Genomic DNA, 27397 nt, shown 5'->3' with positions numbered 1-27397 from the left:
TACTGGTCTACTATGTCCAGCTGCTGTTGTAGTCCTTGTTCAGTAGGAGACAGCAGAACAAGGTCATCAGCATAAAGCAGACACTTCACCTCTCTATCTAGGAGGGAGAGGCCAGGAGCAGCACAGTGATCCAACTGAACAGCAAGTTCATTTATATATATATTAAATAAAGTGGGACTTAAATTGCAACCCTGACGAACGCCTCTTCTCTGGGTGAAGAATTCAGTTTGTTTGTCTCCAATTTTAACAGCACACTTATTCTCTAAATACATTGATTTAACCAGATCGTACATGTTGCTCTCTCTCTCTCTCTCTCTCTCTCTCTCTCTCTCTCTCTCTCTCTCTCACACAAAAATTGCCCCTGCTCAGCCCTCTTACGTCGGTGTGTAGTAAGAGGTCAGTGTGAACACAGTCGGCATCCTCCAGATATGCACGAAAGAGCCGTCTTTGAAGAGGTCTTGCCCGAATAGAACAGGCCACTTTAAGTGACACATCCATTACCTCTTTCATGTTCAGCATTTTAGCACAAAGTGCGTGCTGGTGTATAATGCAGTGATAATTCAGAAAGTCAGGGAATATATCATCCTCTCTGCATTTTGCGATGAAGCCATTACACCGGCCCACCATCGCAGGCGCACCATCCGTTGTGATGGAACTCAACTTAGACATGGTTGAGTTCAACATTTAGTTTTGTCAACAAAGTTTTTAAACGTCCGAAAAATGTCTTCGCCCCGAGTGTGTTCCTTCATTGGCAGAATTGTCAGCAGTTCCTCTTTCGCCGTCATGTCTGTGAACACCATCCGGATAAAAACGCACAATTGTGCTGTTTCGCTCACGTCAGTGGACTCGTCTAGTTGGAGTGAGAAACACTCGCAGTCTTCTATGTCCTTCCTGAGTTGCTGGGTCAAATCCTCAGCCATGACTTCACAGCGACGTGTGACATAAGAGCGGGAAATGTGTGTGTGTGTGTGTGTGTGTGTGTGTGTGTGTGTGTGTGTGTGTGTGTGTGTGTGTGTGTGTGTGTGTGTGTGTGTGTGTGTGTGTGTGTGTGTGTGTGTGTGTGTGTGTGTGTGTGTGTGTGTGTGTGTGTGTGTGTGTGTGTGTGTGTGTGTGTGTGTGTGTGTGTGTGTGTTTTATCTGATCCGGATGGTTACTAATTCCTTTTCTTTATGTCGGTAATTTTTGACCGGGAACACCATGGGTGTTACAAAGTTGACTAAATCATCCAAAATTCAATGAAAGTGGTGATCAGCAATTTTATATGATCAAATGTCTACTGTGAAGGATATCTTAAAGCCTTAATGCAATCAAATGTAAAACAAAAAAGTTATGATTGATGAAAGTAGTAAATCGGTCAGATTTGACCCAACGTCAACAGGAGGGTTAATATTATAATGCAAGACAAAAGAATAATGTACGCTTATTATAGAAGAAACGCACATTTGTTGTAAAAAATGCATCCTCTTTGTTCTGTTTTTAAGAAAAACTGCATGTCATTACAATGAAACATATTACATATAACAATAAAAAAAAACATGACCACATCCTACAGTTTGAAGTAGCAAATATCTTTGTTTAGCAAATAAGAAACTTCATGTTAGTTTAAGATGGCTAAATGTCCAGGCAGGCCGTTAAAGCATGCTTTGAACTATAGGCCAGGGTGATGGACTGGAAGACTAGCTATGGTTTCACTTGGTGTTTTGAGACTGGTTAGGTGCTTTAATCTGTAAGCATTTGCATTGTAAGACTGTGTTGTTGCAACCTATTGTTCTTCAATTTAAAATGTATTTTAACATTATAATCCTGCAAATCCCCATTTAACATAACAATTATCAGTAATAGGATTATGTTAGGCAATACATTTTTTTTACACCTTCTGTATGAGCATTTCACCTGTTTTAGTTCTTAAAAATGTGTGTAAACATTACATAACAATGTGTTTATGATATCCTCCTGCTGCTCACTGTTGAATTGCCTCTAATTCACTCTGACAGATCAACCAAACATCCGGATCCACCAAACTACAGTAAGGCAGAGGGAATCAAAGTAAAATAATGGAAGAACAATCTGCAGGCTTCGCCCTGGCTGACTACGCAGTCTTCGCTGCCATGTTGTCCGTCTCTATGGGCATCGGACTCTTTCAGGCCCTGAAGAGGGTGTCAGGGGAAGCCACTGCTGATGACTTCTTCACGGGGGGTCGGAGCATGCCGGCAGTGCCCGTCGGTCTGTCGCTCTGTGCCAGTTTTATGTCAGCAGTCCAGGTTCTGGGCGTTCCCGCAGAGGCTTCTCGCTATGGCTTTAAATTCCTCTACATGTGCCTCGGACAGAGCATCAACTCTGTGCTGACAGCTTACCTCTTCTTGCCAGTTTTCTTTCGACTGGGCATCACCAGCACCAATCAGGTTCCAGTTATTACTCCATTCGTTGTCATTAAATGCACAGGGACAACATTTAGACCAAGATCAAAATAGTTAATGTGACCTGTTTGCAAAGATGTAAAGATTTTAATAGTTTTTTATTAAGAAATATTATATTTATTTTTGGTGTTAGTATTTCAAGGTTTTTGGACCAAGCAATATAAAAAGCAGGCGGCTAAAGGGAATTATTTGGGATAAAACATTTCTATATTAGGTTTTCAAAATAATGAGCACCATAATATTAAGTATTATATACGTTTTTAATATCCAAAGTATTACAAAGTATTTCTAACAAACCATCGTGAAGAAAGAGGGTCAGGATTTCTGTCACAATGTTGAAATGCACCTGCGGGTCTGATGTGTGGGATGAATATAAGAGGTGAGGAAGGATGAGGGAAGATACTCTGTTGTGTTGTAACTCCAGCTGTCTGTCTTTCAAAGTATCTGAAGATGAGATTTGGTCGAGGGATGCAGCTGTTAGGGAGTGTCCAGTTTCTGGTGGCGACGGTAAGAAAGACATCACTGTGCTGTGTTTTTAAGCAAGCATAACCTGTTAAACTGTGTCACAGTGTTTGCTTATGTCATTATGTCTCCTTTTTCCCAGCTGCTTTACACAGGGATTGTCATCTATGCACCCGCTTTGATCCTCAACCAAGGTAGGAGAGAACACCTGATACCCCTGTCTGTATGCATTAATGGGATTTGTATAATTAAATTACACAAAAAAACGTACACCTTAACATGTAAACCTGTGGTAAAATAAACCGCTACATCAACTAATACGTTTTGATCACTGGTTATTATCAAGTAATGTTATACACATTATACTGAAATGTGCCCTTCGGCTAAATGGATACATTTACTTTTGGTATTTTAAGTATATTTTGATGCCATTATAAATAATACTGATTGAAATGAGGTGACGATAAGTTTGCTCATTGAAATGACTAGTGTCCTAGTGTAATTGCTAATCAACAACCTCACCAAAGTTTGAACCTTTTTATATGTTCATCCAAAAGTTGAGCATATTGGTTTCAATGTTTAAAAACTGTTTTTTTTAAAGAACTTTCAAATTCACACATTTTGAAATATTTGATTACAAATATTCAGTTATCAGAGTGAAGGCTGTTCAAACACTGTTAGTGATAGTCATTTTCTATAATATAGGCTTCAAAAAAGTTGGTAAATTGAAGTGATATTCCACATTAAAACTTTGCCATTGTTGTTTTGTTATTTTTAGCTACTGGACTCAATCTGTGGGTGTCTCTGTTTTCTACTGGGATCATTTGCACCCTGTACACAACAATGGTACGGAAATATCTGTTTTACATCTGATCAAATGTGTATATCACATAGAGGAGTTGGTTTGGCAGGACTGGTTTCTGTCAGGACCAAATGTGGACATTTTTTGTACATTTTGTGGGAAAACTAAGCCAGGGTCCAAGGGTCCTCCAAACATTTAATTTCCTGCATACTGATGAATTTGTATCCATTAATCTATGGTGGAAATGTCTTTATTTATACAATGGAAAACACATAATTCAGGCACCAGATGAAAATGTAAAATTGATAAGGCTTTAAGGCATATACTATATTTGCTTTTCAATATTTATTCTCTACACCTGCAGGCATGATTAACTCTTTCCTCCTCTTTTATGTAATTAGTTTCAGGAAGTAACTTTTACCAATGTGCATATGGCATTCATTAGCGTCAATTAAAAATAAATGCATTATACTTCATTTATATACCCAGTCAGAGTCAGAGGAAAGACACCTGGAGACTGTATGACTCATATTTTTTTTTGTAAAATGTGTTGTGGTGTGTTTCCCTGTCTGTCTTTTCCCTCTGTCTGTAACAGGGGGGCATGAAAGCTGTGATCTGGACTGATGTGTTCCAGATTATTGTCATGTTGGCCGGCTTGATAGCCATTTTCATCCATGGCACAGTTCTGGTTGGTGGTCCTTCAGTGGTGATGGAGATCGCTAAAAATGGATCCCGCATTAATTTTGATGAGTAAAAACATTTATATTTATTTTCTCGTCTATCTTATAACAGATATGTGCCACAAATAAGATGCTTACACCATTAAACCTTATTATAATAATAGGACCTTGTTTGCAGTAGTCTCAACTACCTTTACATTATGATGCATCAATTTAAGATTTCTTCAGGCTGTTAGGAAAAAAAGGAAGAAATCATACTTGATACCACTAGTATTGTTCCATCCATATTCAGTTTCTTGACCTGACCAAAAACGATCTTATGTTCTATCAGTTTCAGCATTGACCCGCGACAGCGCTATTCCTTTTGGAGCCTGTCTGTGGGGGGTGCAATGGTTTGGCTGTCCATGTACGGGGTGAACCAAACTCAAGTCCAGCGCTACATCTCCTGCAGATCAGAAAAAGATGCCCAGTGGTGAGTTAGGACCTGTCTATCATTCAGATAAAGAACTATGTACTGTTCATGATTGAACTTTGAGTTTAGAGATAAAGAAAAACAACAATGTAGAATCTGAAAAGTCCACATCAAACATTCGCACCAGCCTCAGTTTTACTTTTGTTTGGTGTCGAGTGTTACAATAGAAAAAGTTAAAGTAACGTGCCTGCTTTATCAACATGTTATCAATGTCATTGTGAGCATGTTAGCTGTAAATTAAATCTTGTTGACAAGATTACTTTAAACTTTAGGTTAAAGGAGAACAGATACAGGACAATGCAATCTAACACCAAGATGTAGTCACATTATCACATTATTAAAAACTAAGAAAGACAGACATATCATTGCTATCTCTGACGTTTATCTAGCGACCGTTCTTATCTTGCATGTCAGTGAACACTGAGCTCTTATCAACTGGAAGCCAACAGCACTGCATGGATTATGAGATGAGCTCCATGTTTAATTTGTCTGTAATTATTATTGTGATTTTTCATATTACAATATATATTGCAAGAAAAGTTATATTGTAATGTTTGTTTTTTTACTCTGCCTGAACTTTTTTCTTAGTTCACCACTTCACCAGATAGTAAATGATACACAACTACAGACAAAAACAGTTACCAATGTGCCTGGATAGAAAGCAAAACTTCCAATTAGCTTCATGTGAAAATTGTCTTTAGAAGAATTTGACAGAAATGTAAATGAAAAAAATGTTTGTGTTATATTCTGTTGTACTTTAAAGGTCCCATGTCATGATTTTCCGGTTATTACCCGTCCCCTTGTGTGTTATGAAGGTTTGTATGCATGTAAACCAGGGGTGCCCAACCAGTCGATCGACTGGGAATCCCAGTCGATCGCGAGATGTGTCTAAAAATAGAACAACAATATTCTGTTTTATCGTTAATGTCCTATAACATAATCTTCCTGTGGCAGAATAATGCACTTGAACGCATCAAACCTTTGTGATTGGCCGGCGTGACCCCATATGTCGGGGCGTGGCTGGTGGGCAGTGGGCACTATTACGCTGACGTTGTCCGTGTCAACAAGAGTGACAGTCCGCACACACACAAAACCGAAATTATGGCAGAAGCAAAACAGCCCAAAATATATAATTTTCACTCCGAGTGGGAGGACGATTACTTTTGTATCTATTCCAATTCAAAGTCCTTCTGTCTCACTTGCATTGCGAGTGTGGCTTTATCGAAGAAGGGTAATTTAGGAGCGGCATTTCAAAACTGAGGTTACCTACTGTAACCCCAGCTTCTATGAGTAAATGGCGCAGCCCTCTAAGGCTATCGCTATTGGGTAATCCCCCTGCGCCCCCGCGCAGCACTGAAACACTTGTAGTCCACGCCCACCCGCAAGGTGGGCCCCACCCTCGGGCTTCCTTCCGGTATAAATAGGAAGGAGGCCCGGCAATCTGCTCCCATACAAAATAACTTTTCTTCAGCTATTCGTAGAGCCAGTGGGGCCCGCACTTAGAGGGCTGCGCCATTTACTCATAGAAGCTGGGGTTACGGTAGGTAACCTCAGTTCTTTTTCGTATATGGCTTCGCACTCTAAGGCTATCGCTATTGGGTTAAGGGCAAAGCATGATGTAGTCTGCGCCCCACTGGGTCACTGGGTCCGCCCGGCACTAGAAGCACAGACACACCTGCTCAATAACACCCCCTGCCTGTTGTGCCATGCGTAATGGTGCATCACCATCCCTGGAACATAGCAAAACATGCCTATCTTCCCGACGGGGTGAAGGCTGGGAACAATACATACCGGCCGCTGTGAGAAAGTAGAGACGAAGGTCCCACCTTGCCCAGCGATCATAGAGGGGGAACAGCAGCTCTCTGCGTGCCAGACAGGTAGGAGAGCGCCCAGCTGGATCCCTGACGTCACTCACTCTGACCAGGCACTCCGTACAAAGTGTGTCAGAGGAAAAAGGAACATCCCTCCTATAAGAGGGAAAAAGGGCCGCTCTCCGCGTGCCGAGAGGCAGGAGAGAGGCGCACAGCTGGCTCCCTGACGTCACTCACTCCGATAGGACCAACCCGGTATCACGGCAAGACGTGAACATGTGACGATTTACCATGCTGGGAGACGTGAAGATGTCACGATTTCGTCCCTTCAAACGTGACAGTTACACGGTATTGTTAACCCATGTTAACCAGTGGAGAAATAACCGGAAATACCAACCAAATGCTACTCCGACGTAATGATTTATTTTGTAATAGTCACACTCGATTACGCCGATTTTCTTGTTGCCCCAGCTGGTCGACACCTCTTTTAGCAGAAACAAAGGCTACATTAATGTATTAAATCGATGTTAATCTGTGTGTGTGAATGTGGAATTAACGGACGTGACGTTGTGCGATTGAGTTGCCAGGCAACAGCTTCGGTTCATGTTAATTTACAAACTCTTCAACTACAACCGTAGTTATATTTAAAAACATGTTAGAAGGCCTCACGAAATACTTTAATGCAAATTAAAATGTAAATGTGAAGGAATGTGTGTAAAACAAAATACATCGGTCATAAACGAAACCGGAAACAGACGTAGGCAAGATCCTCAGCTCGATGATTGGATGGTTTAGCCACAATGCATGCTGGGATTTGGTGTTTATGTGATGTGAAATCTGAAAACGTTTTTTAAAAATACAATAATACTTTATTCCGAGTGTGCTTGCTTTTCTCTTTGAAAGTCATCACATAACGGCATTGTAATACATGGTTCGGCTGCATTAAATATTACATATCTACCGTAGTTCTCTATTTATAGAGCCCTGATGAGAAGACTTCTGGACAAACAGGAGAACTGCCGCCAAAACTGAAAACGTGACGTGGATCATAAATATATAAGCAATTAAACAACATCTTACATTTCTTTTCACACAATACGTCTCCTTGCAGTATCAACACTAATTCGGCTGACTTTTATATTTGATCCAATTGGTAGATAGGCTGTATTTACACCATAACGGTGCACAGCTGATAGAAAGGGACACCTGGTGGTTAAAGCACGTTATTGAATTGTCTTATTTTATTATTAGATATTAATAGGAGGATGTGCAAAACAGACAAACTAATAAGGCTTAATTTAAACATTAAAGAGTTCCTTAGGTTAAGGTCTTCTTTTGAATAAGAAAAAAGCTTTGAGAAGAATATGGAGGGATGAAACCCTCTTGAAACAGCAGGTCCTTCCTTCCTGCAGCGGTCAGACTTTACAACCAGCACTGCCCCTAGTAGACCCTCCTACACACACCACAACACAGACTATAACACCCCTTGCTGCTAAATACAAACCAACTTTGTGCAATATGTGCTATATGTGCAATATATATATGCCATTAATAACTGTGTCATTTATACCTGGCCACTAAATCAATATATATATATGCCGTTTTGTTTTTTATCTGTATTTTTGAAAATTATGTAACTTTTTATCTTTTTTTTAGCATATTGTTTATTATAACTTAGTACTTTTTTAACGCATGTAAGATATGCAACACTAAGCTGTCTGTGGCTCTTTCCTGCTGTAACGCTGCACATTTCCCCTCTGTGGAACTAATAAAGGTATTCTGATTCTTTAATGGTCACACATGCAGAGCACACAGCACACACAGTGACATTTGTATCTACAGATAAATATTAAGCCTGACAAAGTACATAACGTCTAATATATTGCTTTCCTGCAATGTTAACTATGTTTCAGCACTTATTTGTTTATTATTAAACTGATATTATACATATCTATTATACTCTTATAAGATGTATGTAGAAAGTATAAGAAATGTGCAGAATGACAGTTTAATGGTGGAGTACACACACATATTGATAGATGTCTTGTAATGCACTGTTGAGGAACCTGCGACCCAAGTTCTTCATTCATTGCATACAGTAGTTGTGTATAATATGATATGTCAATAAACCGTAGCTTAGAAAATCTTGAAAGGGATGTGCAAACTAGTCATTATATACAGTCTTTAATGAACTATTAGTAGAGAATAACGAGTAATGAATATACTTTATATGGATCCTATTAATATCTAATAATAAAATAATAACATGCTTTAACCACTAGGTGTCCCTTTCTATCAGCGGTGCACCTTTATGGTGTAAATACAGCCTATCTACCAATTGGATCAAATATAAAAGTCAGCCGAATTAGTGTTGATACTGCAAGGAGACGTATTGTGTGAAAAGAAATGTAAGATGTTGTTTAATTGCTTATATATTTATGATCCACGTCACGTTTTCAGTTTTGGCGGCAGTTCTCCTGTTTGTCCAGAAGTCTTCTCATCAGGGCTCTATAAATAGAGAACTACGGTAGATATGTAATATTTCATGCAGCCGAACCGTGTATTACAATGCCGTTATGTGATGACTTTCAAAGAGAAAAGCAAGCACACTCGGAATAAAGTATTATTGTATTTTTAAAAAACGTTTTCAGATTTCACATCACATAAACACCAAATCCCAGCATGCATTGCGGCTAAAACATCCAATCATCGAGCTGAGGATCTTGCCTATGTCTGTTTCCGGTTTCGTTTATGACCGATGTATTTTGTTATACACACACATTCCTTCACATTTACATTTTAATTTGCATTAAAGTATTTCGTGAGGCCTTCTAACATGTTTTTAAATATAACTACGGTTGTAGTTGAAGAGTTTGTAAATTAACATGAACCGAAGCTGTTGCCTGGCAATTCAATCGCACAACGTCACGTCTGTTAATTCCACATTCACACACACGGATTAACATCGATTTCATACATTAATGTAGCCTTTGTTTCTGCTAAAAGAGGTGTCGACCAGCTGGGGCAACAAGAAAATCGGCGTAATCGAGTGTGACTATTACAAAATAAATCATTACGTCGCAGTAGCATTTGGTTGGTATTTCCGGTTATTTCTCCACTGGTTAATATGGGTTAACAATACCGTGTAACTGTCACGCTTGAGGGGACGAAATCGTGACATCTTCACGTCTCCCAGCATGGTAAATCGCCACATGTTCACGTCTTGCCGTGATACCGGGTTGGATAGGACACCCAGTACAGGGTGTGTCAGAGAGGAAAGGGAGACATCCCTCAAATAAAAATGAATACATGAACAGGGGGAAGACCAAGATGCAGCAGTGCAAATATCTTCCACTGACATTCCTCCGTGCAAAGCCGTGGAGGAGGAAATTCCTCTGGTGGAGTGCGCATTGATGTTCTCTGGGGGCTCCACCCCAGAGGAGACATATGCCTGCGACACAGCCTCACACAGCCAGTGTGACAGCCGTTGTGCAGACAAAGGTTGCCCGATCGAGCGCTCTCTATAGTGCACCCACAGGCGGTGTGACTAAAGACCGCAGGGCGCCGGAGGGCGCGCTGGATGAGGCCGGAGGGCGCGCTGGATGGGGCCGGAGGGCGCGCTGGATGGGGCCGGAGGGCGCGCTGGATGGGGCCGGAGGGCGCGCTGGATGCTGGATGCGACACAGCCTCACACAGCCAGTGTGACAGCCGTTGTGCAGACAAAGGTTGCCTGATCGAGCGCTCTCTATAGTGCACCCACAGGCGGTGTGACTAAAGACCGGAGGGCGCCGGAGGGCGCCGGATGAGGCCGGAGGGCGCCGGATGAGGCCGGAGGGCGCCGGAGGGCGCCGGAGGGCGCCGGAGGGCGCTGGAGGGTGCGCTGGATGGGGCCGGAGGGTGCCGGAGGGCTTGCTGGATGGGGCCGGAGGGCGCGTTCTCTCAATAATACTCGAAATACTCAATAATATCTTTATTTTTCAAGGTTTTGCACGCAAGATATATATTCTTGTTAAACAATATATACTTAGCCTCTTGGTATCGTCAATTGATGAATGAACTCTGAATATATAAGCTTAGGTGTTTCATTGTGTTTTGTCATATAGGCCTATTCCCAAAACACTGCTGTTTTTGAGGCTGTGTTTCGATGGACTGCTGGAGACCCCCCAAACAAAAAACCAAAGGTCCGTCACCCCCCCGTCACCCCCCCCCCCCCCCCCCCTCCGGCGATCTGGAACGCCCTCCGGCGATTTGGAACCCGCCCTCCGGCGCCCTCCGCCGGCGCCCTCCGGTCTTTAGTCACACCCCAAACAGGCGCTGACAACGGCGCCAGGCCGCCGTGCGCGCCACATAGTAAGACAGCACGCGCACAGGACAGAGGAGATGAGACGTGGCTTCTTCCTCCGACCTGTAAGGAGGGGGAAAGAAGCCAGCCAGGGTGATCACTCTTGACCTAAAAGAGTTGTGAGGACCTTAGGCATGAAGCCGGGTTAGGGCGTAAAACAGCTGAACTGCCATCTCCTTGGATCCGGAGACCTGACGGAGCCACAGAGAGAGCAGACAAATCACGCACCCTTTTCGCTGATCGAGCAAAAAGTAGTACTACTTTGGCTGAAAACAGTTTAAGGGGAACCTGATCAGGTTCCAATGGGGCTTTGCTTTAATGCGTGTAACACCAAAGCCAAATCCCACTGAGGCGCCAGTGTGCGTGACACAGGTCTGAGTCTCCATACTCCTCGCATACAACGGCTGCTGCGTTCTGCGAGCCCCTCGGTTAAATTCGCCGGGAATATAAATTGCTCTGATGGAGAGCAACGTGTGTGCGCGCCCAAAACAGCAGCCGCCTGGCTGCGTTCAGAAGCTGCGCCGATCGTACTCCTCCCTGGCGATTGAGGTAGGCTGCTTCCATAGCCGTGGCCTGTTGTCTGTGCAAATCAACACATGTTTGATTGTACAGCAACGGGGCGACTCCCCTGTTCTTTTCCGAGATTTAGGAAAAATAGCGTGAGTAAACCGCGCAAGACACTGTTCCTGGGATAACGGGAGTGTTTCTTGTATCCCATGGAACTGCTGGGGGGAGAGGCTTCTCTGTGATGTGCCGTAATGGTCGTCATGGTGACGAGCCACGCCATCGCCGCCACTGCCCGTGAGGCAAAAGGGCTGCGAGGGAGTTTCCACACGCTGCATTTCACTCCGTCTCTCATCATGAGGCGCGTACACGTCCAGAGGATGAGAGCAGTGGCGGCGCCAGAGATTTTCTCTAGGGGGTGCTGTGGGGTAGCTTAACGTTTCATAGAGGGTGCTCAAACATTAAGGGTTTCCCATTAATGCACCAGCACTACAGTTACATTTTCTACTGCAACACTCCGCACACACACACACAGTATACCCGCGACTGTTACAATGAAGGCTCGGTAATCAGATGGAGATCTATGGATATTAGGGGTGTAACGGTACACGTACCCGTACCGAAATTATTCGGTACGGGCCCTTCGGTTCGGTATGTCTCCGAACGAATATAACGTTAAACGTAAAAAAATGAGAACGTGAACAACTTCTTGGAAGTAATCTCAGGTGCTGCGTCGCAGCATTCAGAGTAATTTGCTCCCATTGTGTTCAACGCATAGAGCGAGCAAGTCATTTCATTGGACGAGCTGGTCACAGGGATGCGTTCAAATGTAGTCAGTAATTTGAGGAACTATCAAAATGGGGAACGCAGATAAAGTTGAGCTCGAAAATCCTCCAGCATCATTGAAGTCTCCGGTTTGGGAACATTTTGGTTTCGCAGTTACGTACAAGGATGACGGACAAAGACAGGTGGACCGAACCAAAGTTGTTTGTCGGCATTGTTAAACTAAAATTGGTTACGCGGCTGGCAATACATCAAACTTGCACACTCATTTGAAAAGGCATCACCCGAACGTGAATATCACCGGTACCAAAAGACTGAAGTGCAAACCCAACTCCCACTAGCATTTAAGCCTCCACCACTCGCAAAAACTTCTGACCGAGCCAAAGTTATTACAAACGGCAAATATCCTTATGTTGCCATGTTAGCAAAGCGCTACCTGGCTGTATCTGCTACTACCTCTGTCCCTAGCGAGAGGGTGTTCTCCACAGACATTGCTAGTGCCAGCAGATCTGCCCTTTCGGCAAGCAATGTGGACAAGTTCATCTTTCTTTAAAAAAACATGAAAATACAATGACAAGCAAGTCCTAATGTCAAACTGGCTGCTTAGGTACTAGTACAGTACAGTTCAAACACAGATTATTTCAGTTCATCGAAAAGCTGCACTTTAATGTTTATTTTATTATACTTTATATTTATTTGAGTGAAAGTAGTAGTACACATGTTCTTCTCGTCAAAAAAGTGACAGGTGGTGTGACAGGTCATACCTCTCCCTACTTATGCAAATGAGCTAAGTCCCTTTGATGTCAGATTGGCGTGAAAGACCCCCCGGAGTGATTCTTTTATTGTATCAATTAAGATAGTTAAGGTATTTGACCCCTGACCCCAAGAGTGGAGTAATTGCCCCGCAATTAGATTAGCCCCAGGCACCCCCCTTTGTGTATAGGCCTTTTATTGTATCAATTAAGATAGTTAAGGTATTTGACCCCTGACCCCAAGAGTGGAGTAATTGCCCGCAATTAGATTAGCCCCAGGCACCCCCTTTGTGTATAGGTGTTTTATTGTATCAATTAAGATAGTTAAGGTATTTGACCCCTGACCCTGAGAGTGGAGTAATTGCCCCACAATTAGATTAGCCCCAGGCACCCCTTTGTGTATAGGTCTTTTGTTGTAATGATTAAGATAGTTAAGGTATCTGACCCCTGACCCCTGAGAGTGGAGTAATTGCCCCGCAATTAGATTAGCCCCAGGCACCCCCTCTGATGTATAGGTCTTTTTGATGTATTGAATAAGATAGTCTCTTTGACCCCTCCCCCTCAGAGCCCTTTGTTGTCTAATCTAATTAGCCTTTGATGCCTTCCCCTTTGATGTGTAATTTCACACTGATCAATCAATCAATGTTTATTTATATAGCCCAATATCACAAATGTTACATTTGTCTCAGTGGTCTTCACAGTGTGTACAGAATATCAGTATGACAATACGACACCCTCTGTCCTTAGACCCTCACATCGTACAAGGAAAAACTTCCAAAGAAAACCCAGTTTAAAGGGAAAAATGGGAGAAACCTCAGGGAGAGCAACAGAGGAGGGATCCCTCTCCCAGGACGGACAGACGTGCAATAGATGCCGTGTGTAAATTGAAAAGATAATACATTTGCAACATAGGTAGTCCAAATGTTTGGAAATGCATGTGTGTATAATAGGAAGATGAATCCACGAGGATATCCATCCAGGACCTATGATCCAGGACCACAGCCACGACTCAAGATCCAGCGCTCGCGATCCAGGACACAGGACCGCAGGATCATCCATGACTCCGGATCCCAGCGTATATAGACACCAAAAAGAAAGACATTTGGGGAAGCTGGGTTAATCGGAACATGAGTGTACACGGGTATAGACAGAGAGAAGGAAGAAGTAAGATGTCCCCCGACAAACTAAGCCTATATCAGCAAAACTAGGGGCTGAATCTAATCAGCCCTAACTATAAGCTTTATCAAAAAGGAAGGTCTTAAGCGCACTCTTAAAAACGGATAGGGTGTCTGCCGCCCGAACACAAACTGGAAGCTGATTCCACAAATGTGGAGCTTGATAAGAAAAGGCTCTGGCTCCCATTGTACTTTTAAAGATTCTAGGAACAACCAACAACCCTGCATTCTTGGAACGCAATGCCCTAGTAGGACAGTAGGGTATAATGAGTTCTTTAAGGTAAGATGGCGCCTGCCCATTAAGGGCTTTGTAGGCGAGAAGAAGAATTTTAAATTCTATCCTGTGTTCTATAGGGAGCCAGTGTAAGGCAGCCAGAACAGGAGTAATGTGGTCCCTTTTCCTAACTCTGGTTAGTACACGAGCCGCAGCATTTTGAATCAGCTGAAGCGACTTGATTGACTTCTTGGTACTCCCTGATAATAAAGAGTTACAATAATCCAGCCTAGAAGTAACAAATGCATGGACTAGTTTCTCTGCATCGTTTTGAGGCAAGATATGCCTGATTTTTGCAATGTTACGTAGATGGAAGTAGGCGGTCCTTGAAATTGATTTTATGTGGGCGTTAAAGGATAAATCCTGATCAAATATAACACCAAGATTCCTTACAGTCTCACTGGAGGCCAAATTAATGCCATCCATAGTTAGTATGTCTTTAGATAATTTGTTTCGTAGATTCTTCGGGCCAAGTACAATAACTTCAGTTTTGGTCGTGTTTAACATCAAAAAGTTTAAGGTCATCCACGTTTTTAAGTCCTTAAGGCAGTCTTGAATTTTATTTAGATGATTAATTTCATCAGGCTTGATTGATAAATATAGTTGAGTATCATCCGCATAACAATGAAAGTTTACAGAATGATTCCTTATAATATTGCCTAACGGAAGCATATATAATGTGAACAAAATAGGTCCGAGCACTGAGCCCTGTGGCACTCCATGGCTAACTTTGGTTTGCGTGGAAGATTCATCGTTAACACGTACAAACTGAGAGCGTTCAGATAGATAGGACCTAAACCAGCCTAAAGCAGTTCCCTGTATGCCAACTAAGTGCTCTAGTCTTTGCAATAGGATATCATGGTCGATAGTATCAAATGCAGCACTAAGATCGAGCAAAACAAGAATAGAGACAAGTCCCTTGTCTGAGGCTATTAGAATATCATTTGTGACTTTAACCAGAGCTGTCTCTGTGCTATGATGTGTTCTAAAGCCAGACTGAAAATCTTCAAATAAATCATTGTTTTTTAAGTAATCACACAACTGTTTTGCGACCGCTTTCTCAAGAATTTTTGAGAGGAACGGAAGATTAGAAATAGGTCTATAGTTGGCTAAAACCTCTGGATCGAGGTTGTGCTTTTTAAGAAGCGGTTTTATCACTGCTACTTTGAATGATTGTGGAACATAGCCTGATAATAAAGACATATTCATAATATTTAATAAGAAGTGCTAATTAATGGAAAAACTTCCTTCAACAGCTTAGTTGGAATTGGGTCTAACATACACGTTGATGGTTTAGAAGAGAGAATCATTGAATGTAATTGTTCAAGGTTAATGGCTGAAAAGCATTCTAGTTTACTATCTAGTGTAATATTAGAACTTACGATTTCGGGAGCTGTTGATAACACTATACTGGTCGAAGGCAAGAGGTCATTAATTTTGTTTCTAAGAGTAACAATTTTATCGTTAAAAAAGCACATAAAATCATTACTACTGAGTGCTAAGGGAATAGAAGGCTCAATCGAGCTGTGGCTCTCTGTCAGCCTGGCTACAGTGCTGAAAAGAAATCTTGCATTATTCTTATTCTCATCTATTAATGAAGAGTAGTAGGCTGCTCTCGCTTTACGCAGTGCTTTCTTATATTCATTGAGAGTAATATGCCAAATTAAACGAGATTCTTCAAGTTTAGTGGAACGCCATATCCTTTCAAGTTGTCTAGACTTTTGCTTTATTTTGCGGGTTTCGGCATTATGCCATGGAGCTAATCTATGTTGTTTTATTTTCTTCTTTTTCAAAGGAGCAACATAATCTAATTGTATTCGCAGCGCATCTATAGCACTATCAACAACATGATCAATTTGGGGTGGTGTACATTTTGTATAAGTTTCCTCCCCTACATGCAGACATGCTATCGAGTTAAGTATTGGTTGAATCTCTTCCTTAAATGTGGCTATAGCACTAACAGATAGGTTTCTGCTGCAAGAGCTTTTGACTAATGCTTTGTAGTCTAGTAACAGTACTTCAAAAGTTACTAAGAAATGGTCGGATAAAGCAGGATTATGCGGTTCGACTAATAGTTGCTCAATTTCAATACCATAAATCAGAACAAGGTCGAGAGTGTGATTATAACAGTGGGTTGGTTTATTTACACTCTGACAGAAACCAACAGAATCTAATATAGAGTTAAATGCAACAGTAAGGCTATTTTTATCATCGTCAACATGAATATTAAAGTCACCTACGATAATTACTTTGTCTGTTTTAAGAACCAAAGTTGATAAAAACTCAGAGAATTCTGATAAGAATTCTGAATAAGGACCTGGTGCACGATACACTGTAACAAATAAGATTGGCTGCAAAGTTTTCCAGGTCGGATGCGTAAGACTAAAAACGAGGCTTTCAAAAGAGGTATAATTACATTTTGGTTTAGTATTGATAAGTAAACTTGAGTCAAAGATTGCTGCAACTCCACCTCCTCGGCCCGTGCCTCGAGCAATATGAGTGTTGACATGGCTGGGTGGAGTGGCCTCATTTATGCTGACATATTCTTCATGTCTCAACCAAGTTTCAGTGAGACAGCATATATCAATATTATAATCTGATATTAAATCATTTACCAATATTGCTTTAGATGCTAGAGATCTTATGTTTAAGAGACCACATTTAATCTTCCTGTTTTGTTGCACTGTAGTAGTTGTTACATTTACTTTTATTAGGTTATTATGTATGATGAAAGCCTCTGTATAAATGACTAGGCTACGACCATATAGAGATATGCTCAAAAATAAATTAAAAAAGACAGACAATTCAGCTTACCAAGTCAACCGTCTGAAGCGCAAAATAAATTAAAAAAAGACAGAAAATTCAGCTTACCAAGTCAACCGTCTGAAGCGCCAGTCATGAAACGAATGCGGCATAGGGGGGGGGTGGGTTCAGAGTACAGCCTCTTTCTGGTCATGTGTGTTGGAGGAGGGGCTCTGTAAGGAAGGTTGAAGGAATGAACAGGATTTCTCCCCCGGGTTTGACTGCAAAAGACTCTGACTTTTCTCCAAGGGGCTCAGCCTACCCCTCAACATAACAAGCCCCACCTTTACTCACCAGATCATTTTAAAATGAGAACCCTTCAAGGACATTATAGTTTTCAGCGTACTCTTTAGTTGTAGGTTTGTGAACTAATGTATAATTACTTTTATTAACTATAGGTTTGCATCCATTAAAGTGTATCTTACAGTTCCTTTGTGAGTGAATTACACACAAATCTGCAGAGTTTTATGTTTTGGCTATAGGGGGATGGTGGGTTAAGAGACAGATTCTTAACTAAATCTTTACACATAAATCTGCCGAATGTCTGTAAAAAGGTCTTTAAATCAAAAAACTTGCTTAGAGTCAGAAGCCTAACGAAATCTCATCAAACAGAGTACTTTATGTTAGTGATCCTCTTTTATACACAAAAGTGTATCTTTTTGTAGTACTTTCAAATTATAGCTCACTCGAGATGGTTTCTCCAAAATGACAGCATGTACAAAGTTACAACATATAAAACACAGACATGAAAGGCAGACAAATACAGCTGTAAAACACAAATAAAACGGCACATTAGCCAGTCAATATGCGAAGTAAAACAAACTATTAAAATCATTCATAAACTGGCAACATTTAAAACGATTTCAGGATATACGAGCACTCACATCGACCAAAACTAAAAAAGTTTTACGCAGTGACTGACATTCTGTATGGGAGTTCACAACCGAGCTGCTGTAGGGAATTGAGTATGTTATGGCTCTCGGGGGATGGTGAGTTAAGAGACAGATTCTTAGTTTTTGGACTGCCTCAGGGGGTTAACGACATCTACTAAAAACAAAGTACTTCATTATCTACTTTTTTCAGCTTTTATACACAAAAGTGCAGGGAAGGTAGGCAGATTTAGAACACTATCTGTGCGATAGTGTTAGTGTTCCCTGCCCTTATCCATTTATTTTTATTTTATTCAGCAATCGGCAATTGTGTCACCTTGTTTTTCTTGTTATTTAGGAAAGTGCTTGCTTAAATGTTTGTATTTTAAGTGCATATTATAGAACAGGTATAGGGCAATATCAAAATTAGCCCAAACTTTTTTTTATTCACAATGTTTACTGATAATCATCATAATCATAACTTTTCCCTAAAACATTCTAGAATTTCTTTATCTAACACAAAAAAAACATGAATTATAAAAACATTTGACAACAATAGATACGTTGTTCCTGTTTTTATTACGATTATCAGATACAAAATGATAAGTATAAATAAATCTATGCTTTCAAATGCATTATTCAGAGATATTAGGCCTGTCAAATCAAAACTGGAGCATGTGAATAAGAGAGAGCTGAGTCCTAACCAGCAGCCCCTCCAACCCAACCAAACTCTGAGCAGTAGGCGGCTGAGACGGAGCCAACCAGCATACTGACCAAAGTGCTGCTAAGAACTCATGTTTAAATGAAATAGCAAGCACTGAATACAAAGTGTGTATTTACTACACTAAGAGGAAAAGGAGATTTACCTGAGTTCTGTTGTGAGAGATTCGTGAGTAGAGCAGCGGCATCACGTTTACAATCCCTCCTGTTATGACGAAACCACAACTGCAGGTAAATGTGATGATGATATGTGACAGGTTGAATGCAGCACAATAATCATTTTATTTCTGAAATCTTCGTTCTCGTAATCGTTTAACCAAGATTGTAGTTCAAAATAAAATTTGAATAATCACCCTGTGCTCGAACCAAACAAAAGAGAATACAAAATACACTCATGTAATAACAAAAAATAAGTTAATTTGTCATTTTAAAGCAAATAAGACAAACTCTACGAATACAGACTTTACATTTTCCAACATCGACATAATACAATTGAAATGTAACCATTTAACATATAAAATCGCTCATGTTTTCATCATGGGTATCTACAGCATTACTATACTTTAGAGAAGATTGGTACAGTATATGATGATGTACATTATATATATGTATAAAGCTTATGTGGGATACACAAATAAATATCACCCAATGGATGTTATCTACATCTCATCACATTTAACTCCTCAGAGTGATTGTGTCTTGATATTTGTCTATATTGATGTTAAACATGGAGCTGCTGTGATGCAAGTCAAATTTGATCTGACCATTAAAGTATTATCGTATTATCGTATCGTATTTCTGCAGGAGATCCACACATAGACAACTCAACATCACAAAGAGGTCAAAAACTTCACAACAGCCCTTTCAATTGGGACAAAATGTATCGACAGTCATTTAAAATGACCCCTCTCACAACTAAGAAGAAGTTAAGAAAATGGACACTGCAAATATATCAAGGTAAAATGCCAAGTGGGTACAGCTCATTACAAATGTTAATCTTGGGTTTGCTTTCACTCGATGAAGCTCAGTGCAAGTTCTTTCATGAAGTGCAGGGTCTTTCATGAAGACTTTCACCTTTCCTAGTCGGATTCTCGTCCCCCTAAATCTATCACAGCACGATGGAGTCTAATCGCCAAAGTTTAATATATATTGCCCTTTGTATACACAGCAATACATATGTTTATCGCACTAAACAAACTTCAACTGTCAATCATTCCAAACACTCTTTTAAACCGAGGAGGAGGGGCACACTTAAAATATTGTAACGCAATTTAATCACATTACAAAGTTTGACCCAAAGTTGCTCCCACGCGGATGTTCCCCATGAATTGAATGGTTTTGGAAGAGCAAAGGTAGCAGATAAATTGGCAAGAGCTACAAGTATTGCACATATAGTGTTAGCAATATGATAGCAGAAGAGATAATATGCATATTAGACTGACACAGTGAGTGAAAAGAGGAAGAAAAAGGTTTGATTAGCAGCATTATATTTGTTATTCAGACAACATTTAGAGGGTTTAATTCCAAATTATGCAAGTTAACTGATGATGGCAGGAAATAGTTCAAATGAAAAAAAATAGCGCTTTTTTCCTTATATATTACACCTAAATATGGAAAGGTTATATGTTGTATGTTGTCTCTGAAATACCGAATTTGCTATACCAATTAAAAGAAAAAAGTCTTATCATATAGACTCTTCCTTCCATAAAATATTTGGCAACATTTGCAAAATATTTGGAAAAATTCTGAATCATTCGGTACAGCTTTGTATGTGGTTTCACTTACATTTTCTCTTAACATGGTCTTCAATATTTGAAAGTCAACTACAAGGCAAACATGCCCATTTAAAGACAAATAAAATAAAAATGGGAAACTACTATGCAAAACGCTCTGTATATATTGATCATAATGTAGTCATTACCCTTTTAATAAGTGTGATGATGGGGACGATTGAAAACAGAACGAGTAGTGACCCCTGTGTAAAAAAGAATGGCCGAAGTTTGTAAACTGGAAGACATTTTGAATATCGTTTGTTCTGGCAGTACTATTCCGGGTCATTGGGTTAGTATTGTAAACGAAACATTTAAAGTGGTCCTGGAATCTTCATTTTTCGAAACATTCTGTAACATTATCTCAAACAAAATTTGCAGCAGTCCGTTAGCGGGAGATGATCTATAAGATTATTATGATCCGGTAATGGCTCTACAACACCATCCTCTAGTTTAAATTTGTTCACTTTGTTTCTTTTTCTTTTCACCTTCCTTCTTTTTGTCTTTTTAGTTTTCCGTCCTATGGTCCCTTTTCTTTTCATTCGCATTCTGCGTTTGCTTTTAATTTTTCTTCTCCTTTTCATGTTGCATTTTCTCTTTCTTCGTTTTTCTTTACTTTTTCTATTCTTTTCTGCTAATTGTCGTTTGCGATCTTGGCGAGTGGTATGAGATATACTGTTTCTATAAAGGTTATCTATAATACCATCTTTTAAAGAAAGATATTATTCATATGTCATGTTATCATGGTCCTCTTTTGTCCTAAAGACCTTACATGGATATGATATAGAGGAGAGCTCTTCTTCGGGGATATCCTTTCCCCTACTTTGTAGCATCCAGTCATTAAGCCCATATCCATTATCCTGGTGATAATAAGGGCAGGCTACATCAGACTTGGTTTTTCTCAGATCCATGGTTAGTTTTTAACGGTCGTCCTTAGTTTTATATGATTTGCTGAGTGGGTGGGACATATTGCGTTGAGTGGGAGGCTTCATCTGTAGAAAGTACTCTGTTTGAGGAGATTTCGTTAGGATTCTGACTCTTAATGGCAGTTTGTAATTTTGAGGGTATTTCAGTGAAACAAGGCTGTTTTGAACATTTGACAGATTTATGCTTAAATTCTCTGAGAAAGTTACCGAAAGATACACTTTTCTTTTTAAAAAAGCTGAAAAGTAGATAATGAAGTGTGCTTTGTGTGTACAGACACACAGAAAACACTGAAAAACACAACAAGAAGGACTGTAATACACATGTATCAGACACGCTCCCCTTGCTATAATGATGACAACAGTTTTTAGATGTAAAAAACACTTTTTTTATTTTTTTCACACACAAAATCAATAGTTATACTGATTGTAGCATCCCCAGGACAGTCTCCAGCTTAGAATTCCCCATATTACTGGAGATATCGTGATGGAGTTTTTTCACTTCAGTCAAAATATTCACGTGTATGCTGTTTTCAACACACAGATGCATTACATCTACAAACAGAGCATACAATGAGAGCACATGATGCACTTTTGATGTTTGTTTCATTTCTGAGATAATGTTACAGAATGTTTCGAAAAATGAAGATTCCAGGACCACTTTAAATGTTTCGTTTACAATACTAACCCAATGACCCGGAATAGTACTGCCAGAACAAACGATATCCAAAATGTCTTCCAGTTTACAAACTTCGGCCATTCTTTTTTACAAAGGGGTCACTACTCGTTCTGTTTTCAATCGTCCCCATCATCACACTTATTAAAAGGGTAATGACTACATTATGATCAATATATACAGAGTGTTTTTCATAGTAGTTTCCCATTTTTATTTTATTTGTCTTTAAATGGGCATGTTTGCCTTGTAGTTGACTTTCAAATATTGAAGACCATGTTAAGAGAAAATGTAAGTGAAACCACATACAAAGCTGTACCGAATGATTCAGAATTTTTCCAAATATTTTGCAAATGTTGCCAAATATTTTATGGAAGGAAGAGTCTATATGATAAGACTTTTTTCTTTTAATTGGTATAGCAAATTCGGTATTTCAGAGACAACATACAACATATAACCTTTCCATATTTAGGTGTAATATATAAGGAAAAAAGCGCTATTTTTTTTCATTTGAACTATTTCCTGCCATCATCAGTTAACTTGCATAATTTGGAATTAAACCCTCTAAATGTTGTCTGAATAACAAATATAATGCTGCTAATCAAACCTTTTTCTTCCTCTTTTCACTCACTGTGTCAGTCTAATATGCATATTATCTCTTCTGCTATCATATTGCTAACACTATATGTGCAATACTTGTAGCTCTTGCCAATTTATCTGCTACCTTTGCTCTTCCAAAACCATTCAATTCATGGGGAACATCCGCGTGGGAGCAACTTTGGGTCAAACTTTGTAATGTGATTAAATTGCGTTACAATATTTTAAGTGTGCCCCTCCTCCTCGGTTTAAAAGAGTGTTTGGAATGATTGACAGTTGAAGTTTGTTTAGTGCGATAAACATATGTATTGCTGTGTATACAAAGGGCAATATATATTAAACTTTGGCGATTAGACTCCATCGTGCTGTGATAGATTTAGGGGGACGAGAATCCGACTAGGAAAGGTGAAAGTCTTCATGAAAGACCCTGCACTTCATGAAAGAACTTGCACTGAGCTTCATCGAGTGAAAGCAAACCCAAGATTAACATTTGTAATGAGCTGTACCCACTTGGCATTTTACCTTGATATATTTGCAGTGTCCATTTTCTTAACTTCTTCTTAGTTGTGAGAGGGGTCATTTTAAATGACTGTCGATACATTTTGTCCCAATTGAAAGGGCTGTTGTGAAGTTTTTGACCTCTTTGTGATGTTGAGTTGTCTATGTGTGGATCTCCTGCAGAAATACGATACGATAATACGATAATACTTTAATGGTCAGATCAAATTTGACTTGCATCACAGCAGCTCCATGTTTAACATCAATATAGACAAATATCAAGACACAATCACTCTGAGGAGTTAAATGTGATGAGATGTAGATAACATCCATTGGGTGATATTTATTTGTGTATCCCACATAAGCTTTATACATATATATAATGTACATCATCATATACTGTACCAATCTTCTCTAAAGTATAGTAATGCTGTAGATACCCATGATGAAAACATGAGCGATTTTATATGTTAAATGGTTACATTTCAATTGTATTATGTCGATGTTGGAAAATATAAAGTCTGCATTCGTAGAGTTTGTCTTATTTGCTTTAAAATGACAAATTAAAATGACTTATTTTTTGTTATTACATGAGTGTATTTTGTATTCTCTTTTGTTTGGTTCGAGCACAGGGTGATTATTCAAATTTTATTTTGAACTACAATGTTGGTTAAACGATTACGAGAACGAAGATTTCAGAAATAAAATGATTATTGTGCTGCATTCAACCTGTCACATATCATCATCACATTTACCTGCAGTTGTGGTTTCGTCCTAACAGGAGGGATTGTAAACGTGATGCCGCTGCTCTACTCACGAATCTCTCACAACAGAACTCAGGTAAATCTCCTTTTCCTCTTAGTGTAGTAAATACACACTTTGAATTCAGTGCTTGCTATTTCATTTAAACATAAGTTCTTAGCAGCACTTTGGTCAGCATGCTGGTTGGCTCCGTCTCAGCCGCCTGCTGCTCAGAGTTTGGTTTGGGTCAGAGGGGCTGCTGGTTAGGACTCAGCTCTCTCTTATTCACATGCTCCAGTTTTGATTTGACAGGCCTAATATCTCTGAATAATGCATTTGAAAGCATAGATTTATTTATACTTATCATTTTGTATCTGATAATCGTAATAAAAACAGGAACAACGTATCTATTGTTGTCAAATGTTTTTAAAATTCATGTTTTTTTTGTGTTAGATAAAGAAATTCTAGAATGTTTTAGGGAAAAGTTAAGAATTGGACCCCATGCATATTTTGATGATTATCAGTAAGCATTGTGAATAAAAAAAAAGTGTGGGCTAATTTTGATATTGCCCTATACCTGTTCTATAATATGCACTTAAAATACAAACATTTAAGCAAGCACTTTCCTAAATAACAAGAAAAACAAGGTGACACAATTGCCGATTGCTGAATAAAATTAAAATAAATGGATAAGGGCAGGGAACACTAACACTATCGCACAGATAGTGTTCTAAATCTGCCTACCTTCCCTGCACTTTTGTGTATAAAAGCTGAAAAAAGTAGATAATGAAGTACTTTGTTTTTAGTAGATGTCGTTAACCCCCTAAGGCAGTCCAAAAACTAAGAATCTGTCTCTTAACCCACCATCCCCCGAGAGCCATAACATACTCAATTCCCTACAGCAGCTCGGTTGTGAACTCCCATACAGAATGTCAGTCACTGCGTAAAACTTTTTTAGTTTTGGTCGATGTGAGTGCTCGTATATCCTGAAATCGTTTTAAATGTTGCCAGTTTATGAATGATTTTAATAGTTTGTTTTACTTCGCATATTGACTGGCTAATGTGCCATTTTATTTGTGTTTTACAGCTGTATTTGTCTGCCTTTCATGTCTGTGTTTTATATGTTGTAACTTTGTACATGCTGTCATTTTGGAGAAACCATCTCGAGTGAGCTATAATTTGAAAGTACTACAAAAAGATACACTTTTGTGTATAAAAGAGGATCACTAACATAAAGTACTCTGTTTGATGAGATTTCGTTAGGCTTCTGACTCTAAGCAAGTTTTTTGATTTAAAGACTTTTTTACAGACATTCGGCAGATTTATGTGTAAAGATTTAGTTAAGAATCTGTCTCTTAACCCACCATCCTCCTATAGCCAAAACATAAAACTCTGCAGATTTGTGTGTAATTCACTCACAAAGGAACTGTAAGATACACTTTAATGGATGCAAACCTATAGTTAATAAAAGTAATTATACATTAGTTCACAAACCTACAACTAAAGAGTACGCTGAAAACTATAATGTCCTTGAAGGGTTCTCATTTTAAAATGATCTGGTAAGTAAAGGTGGGGCTTGTTATGTTGAGGGGTAGGCTGAGCCCCTTGGAGAAAAGTCAGAGTCTTTTGCAGTCAAACCCGGGGGAGAAATCCTGTTCGTTCCTTCAACCTTCCTTACAGAGCCCCTCCTCCAACACACATGACCAGAAAGAGGCTGTACTCTGAACCCACCCCCCCCCCCCCCCCCCCTATGCCGCATTCGTTTCATGACTGGCGCTTCAGACGGTTGACTTGGTAAGCTGAATTGTCTGTCTTTTTTAAATTTATTTTGCGCTTCAGACAGTTGACTTGGTAAGCTGAATTGTCTGTCTTTTTAAAATTTATTTTTGAGCATATGTCTATATGGTCGTAGCCTAGTCATTTATACAGAGGCTTTCATCAGTGTGAAATTACACATCAAAGGGGCAGGCATCAAAGGCTAATTAGATTAGACAACAAAGGGCTCTGAGGGGGAGGGGTCAAAGAGACTATCTTATTCAATACATCAAAAAGACCTATACAACAGAGGGGGTGCCTGGGGCTAATCTAATTGCGGGGCAATTACTCCACTCTCAGGGGTCAGGGGTCAAATACCTTAACTATCTTAATCATTACAACAAAAGACCTATACACAAAGGGGTGCCTGGGGCTAATCTAATTGTGGGGCAATTACTCCACTCTCAGGGTCAGGGGTCAAATACCTTAACTATCTTAATTGATACAATAAAAGACCTATACACAAAGGGGGTGCCTGGGGCTAATCTAATTGCGGGCAATTACTCCACTCTTGGGGTTAGGGGTCAAATACCTTAACTATCTTAATTGATACAATAAAAGGCCTATACACAAAGGGGGGTGCCTGGGGCTAATCTAATTGCGGGGCAATTACTCCACTCTTGGGGTCAGGGGTCAAATACCTTAACTATCTTAATTGATACAATAAAAGAATCACTCCGGGGGGTCTTTCACGCCAATCTGACATCAAAGGGACTTAGCTCATTTGCATAAGTAGGGAGAGGTATGACCTGTCACACCACCTGTCACTTTTTTGACGAGAAGAACATGTGTACTACTACTAGTGAATATTCATAGTTTAATAATAATTAAAAACCCAAAACTAATAGTTTATGTTTTGTGAGTACTAGTACAGTAAAGTTCAAATACAGATTATTTCAGTTCATCGAAATGCTGCACCTTAATGTTTATTTTATTCTATTTTGTATGTATTTGAGTGAATACATTATTCACAGTTTAATAATAATTTTAAAAAAATATGTTATGTTTTGTGATAATTTTTTCTCCTGTACCGAAAACGTACCGAACCGAACCGTGACCTAAAAACCAAGGTACGTACCGAACCGAAATGTTTGTGAACCGTTACACCCCTAATGGATATACAGTATCTCTCAACATACATATGAAACAGAACTGTAAACAGATTTTCTATTTCTTTATAGATATTTTACAAATCACTCCCCTTTTAAAACAAACCGTTTGAGACCCACTGAGATAACTAGACTAAAGTTAACTATCTAAACACTGAGAGTCCTTTACTTCACCTGAGCTGAGGTTATCTGAGACTCTCAGTCTGACAGGAGAGAGTTCTCCCTCCACCTTGTTGTTGAAAAAGCTCCTTATATCCGTTAGCTTGGCTAGCTAGCACCAGATGCTAACCACAACGATCTCCGGTAGATACTAGTGATGTGTCGGTCACGAACGAGCCGGCTCTAAGAGCCGGCTCCCCTCTCCTGCAGGCTGGCGTGGTCAGCTGCAGCTCACAGAATCAGCCCCA

General features: G+C 39.8%; 1 protein-coding gene across 3 annotated transcripts in view; it reads left to right on the top strand.

Annotated features, from left to right (window-relative positions):
• Positions 1–27397, top strand: part of slc5a5 (solute carrier family 5 member 5) — a 72498-nt gene that overhangs the window by 15065 nt on the left and 30036 nt on the right. Inside the window, exons 2-7 of one of the 3 annotated variants that reach the window (XM_034082043.2) lie at positions 1995–2026; positions 2859–2924; positions 3022–3073; positions 3658–3725; positions 4277–4431; positions 4693–4833. In XM_034082043.2, coding sequence (XP_033937934.1) covers positions 2868–2924; positions 3022–3073; positions 3658–3725; positions 4277–4431; positions 4693–4833 — 473 coding nt within the window. In that variant the 5' untranslated portion in view covers positions 1995–2026; positions 2859–2867. Of the gene's footprint in view, positions 1–1994; positions 2403–2858; positions 2925–3021; positions 3074–3657; positions 3726–4276; positions 4432–4692; positions 4834–27397 lie in introns of all 3 variants that reach the window. The other 2 variants (XM_034082042.2, XM_034082044.2) reach the window with 2 other exon arrangements.

Source organism: Pseudochaenichthys georgianus, chromosome 4 (assembly GCF_902827115.2).
Source record: "Pseudochaenichthys georgianus chromosome 4, fPseGeo1.2, whole genome shotgun sequence".
Taxonomy (NCBI): Eukaryota; Metazoa; Chordata; class Actinopteri; order Perciformes; family Channichthyidae; genus Pseudochaenichthys; species Pseudochaenichthys georgianus.
The sequence above is the reverse complement of the archived record's forward strand: the minus strand, read 5'-3'. Positions and strand labels throughout refer to the sequence as shown.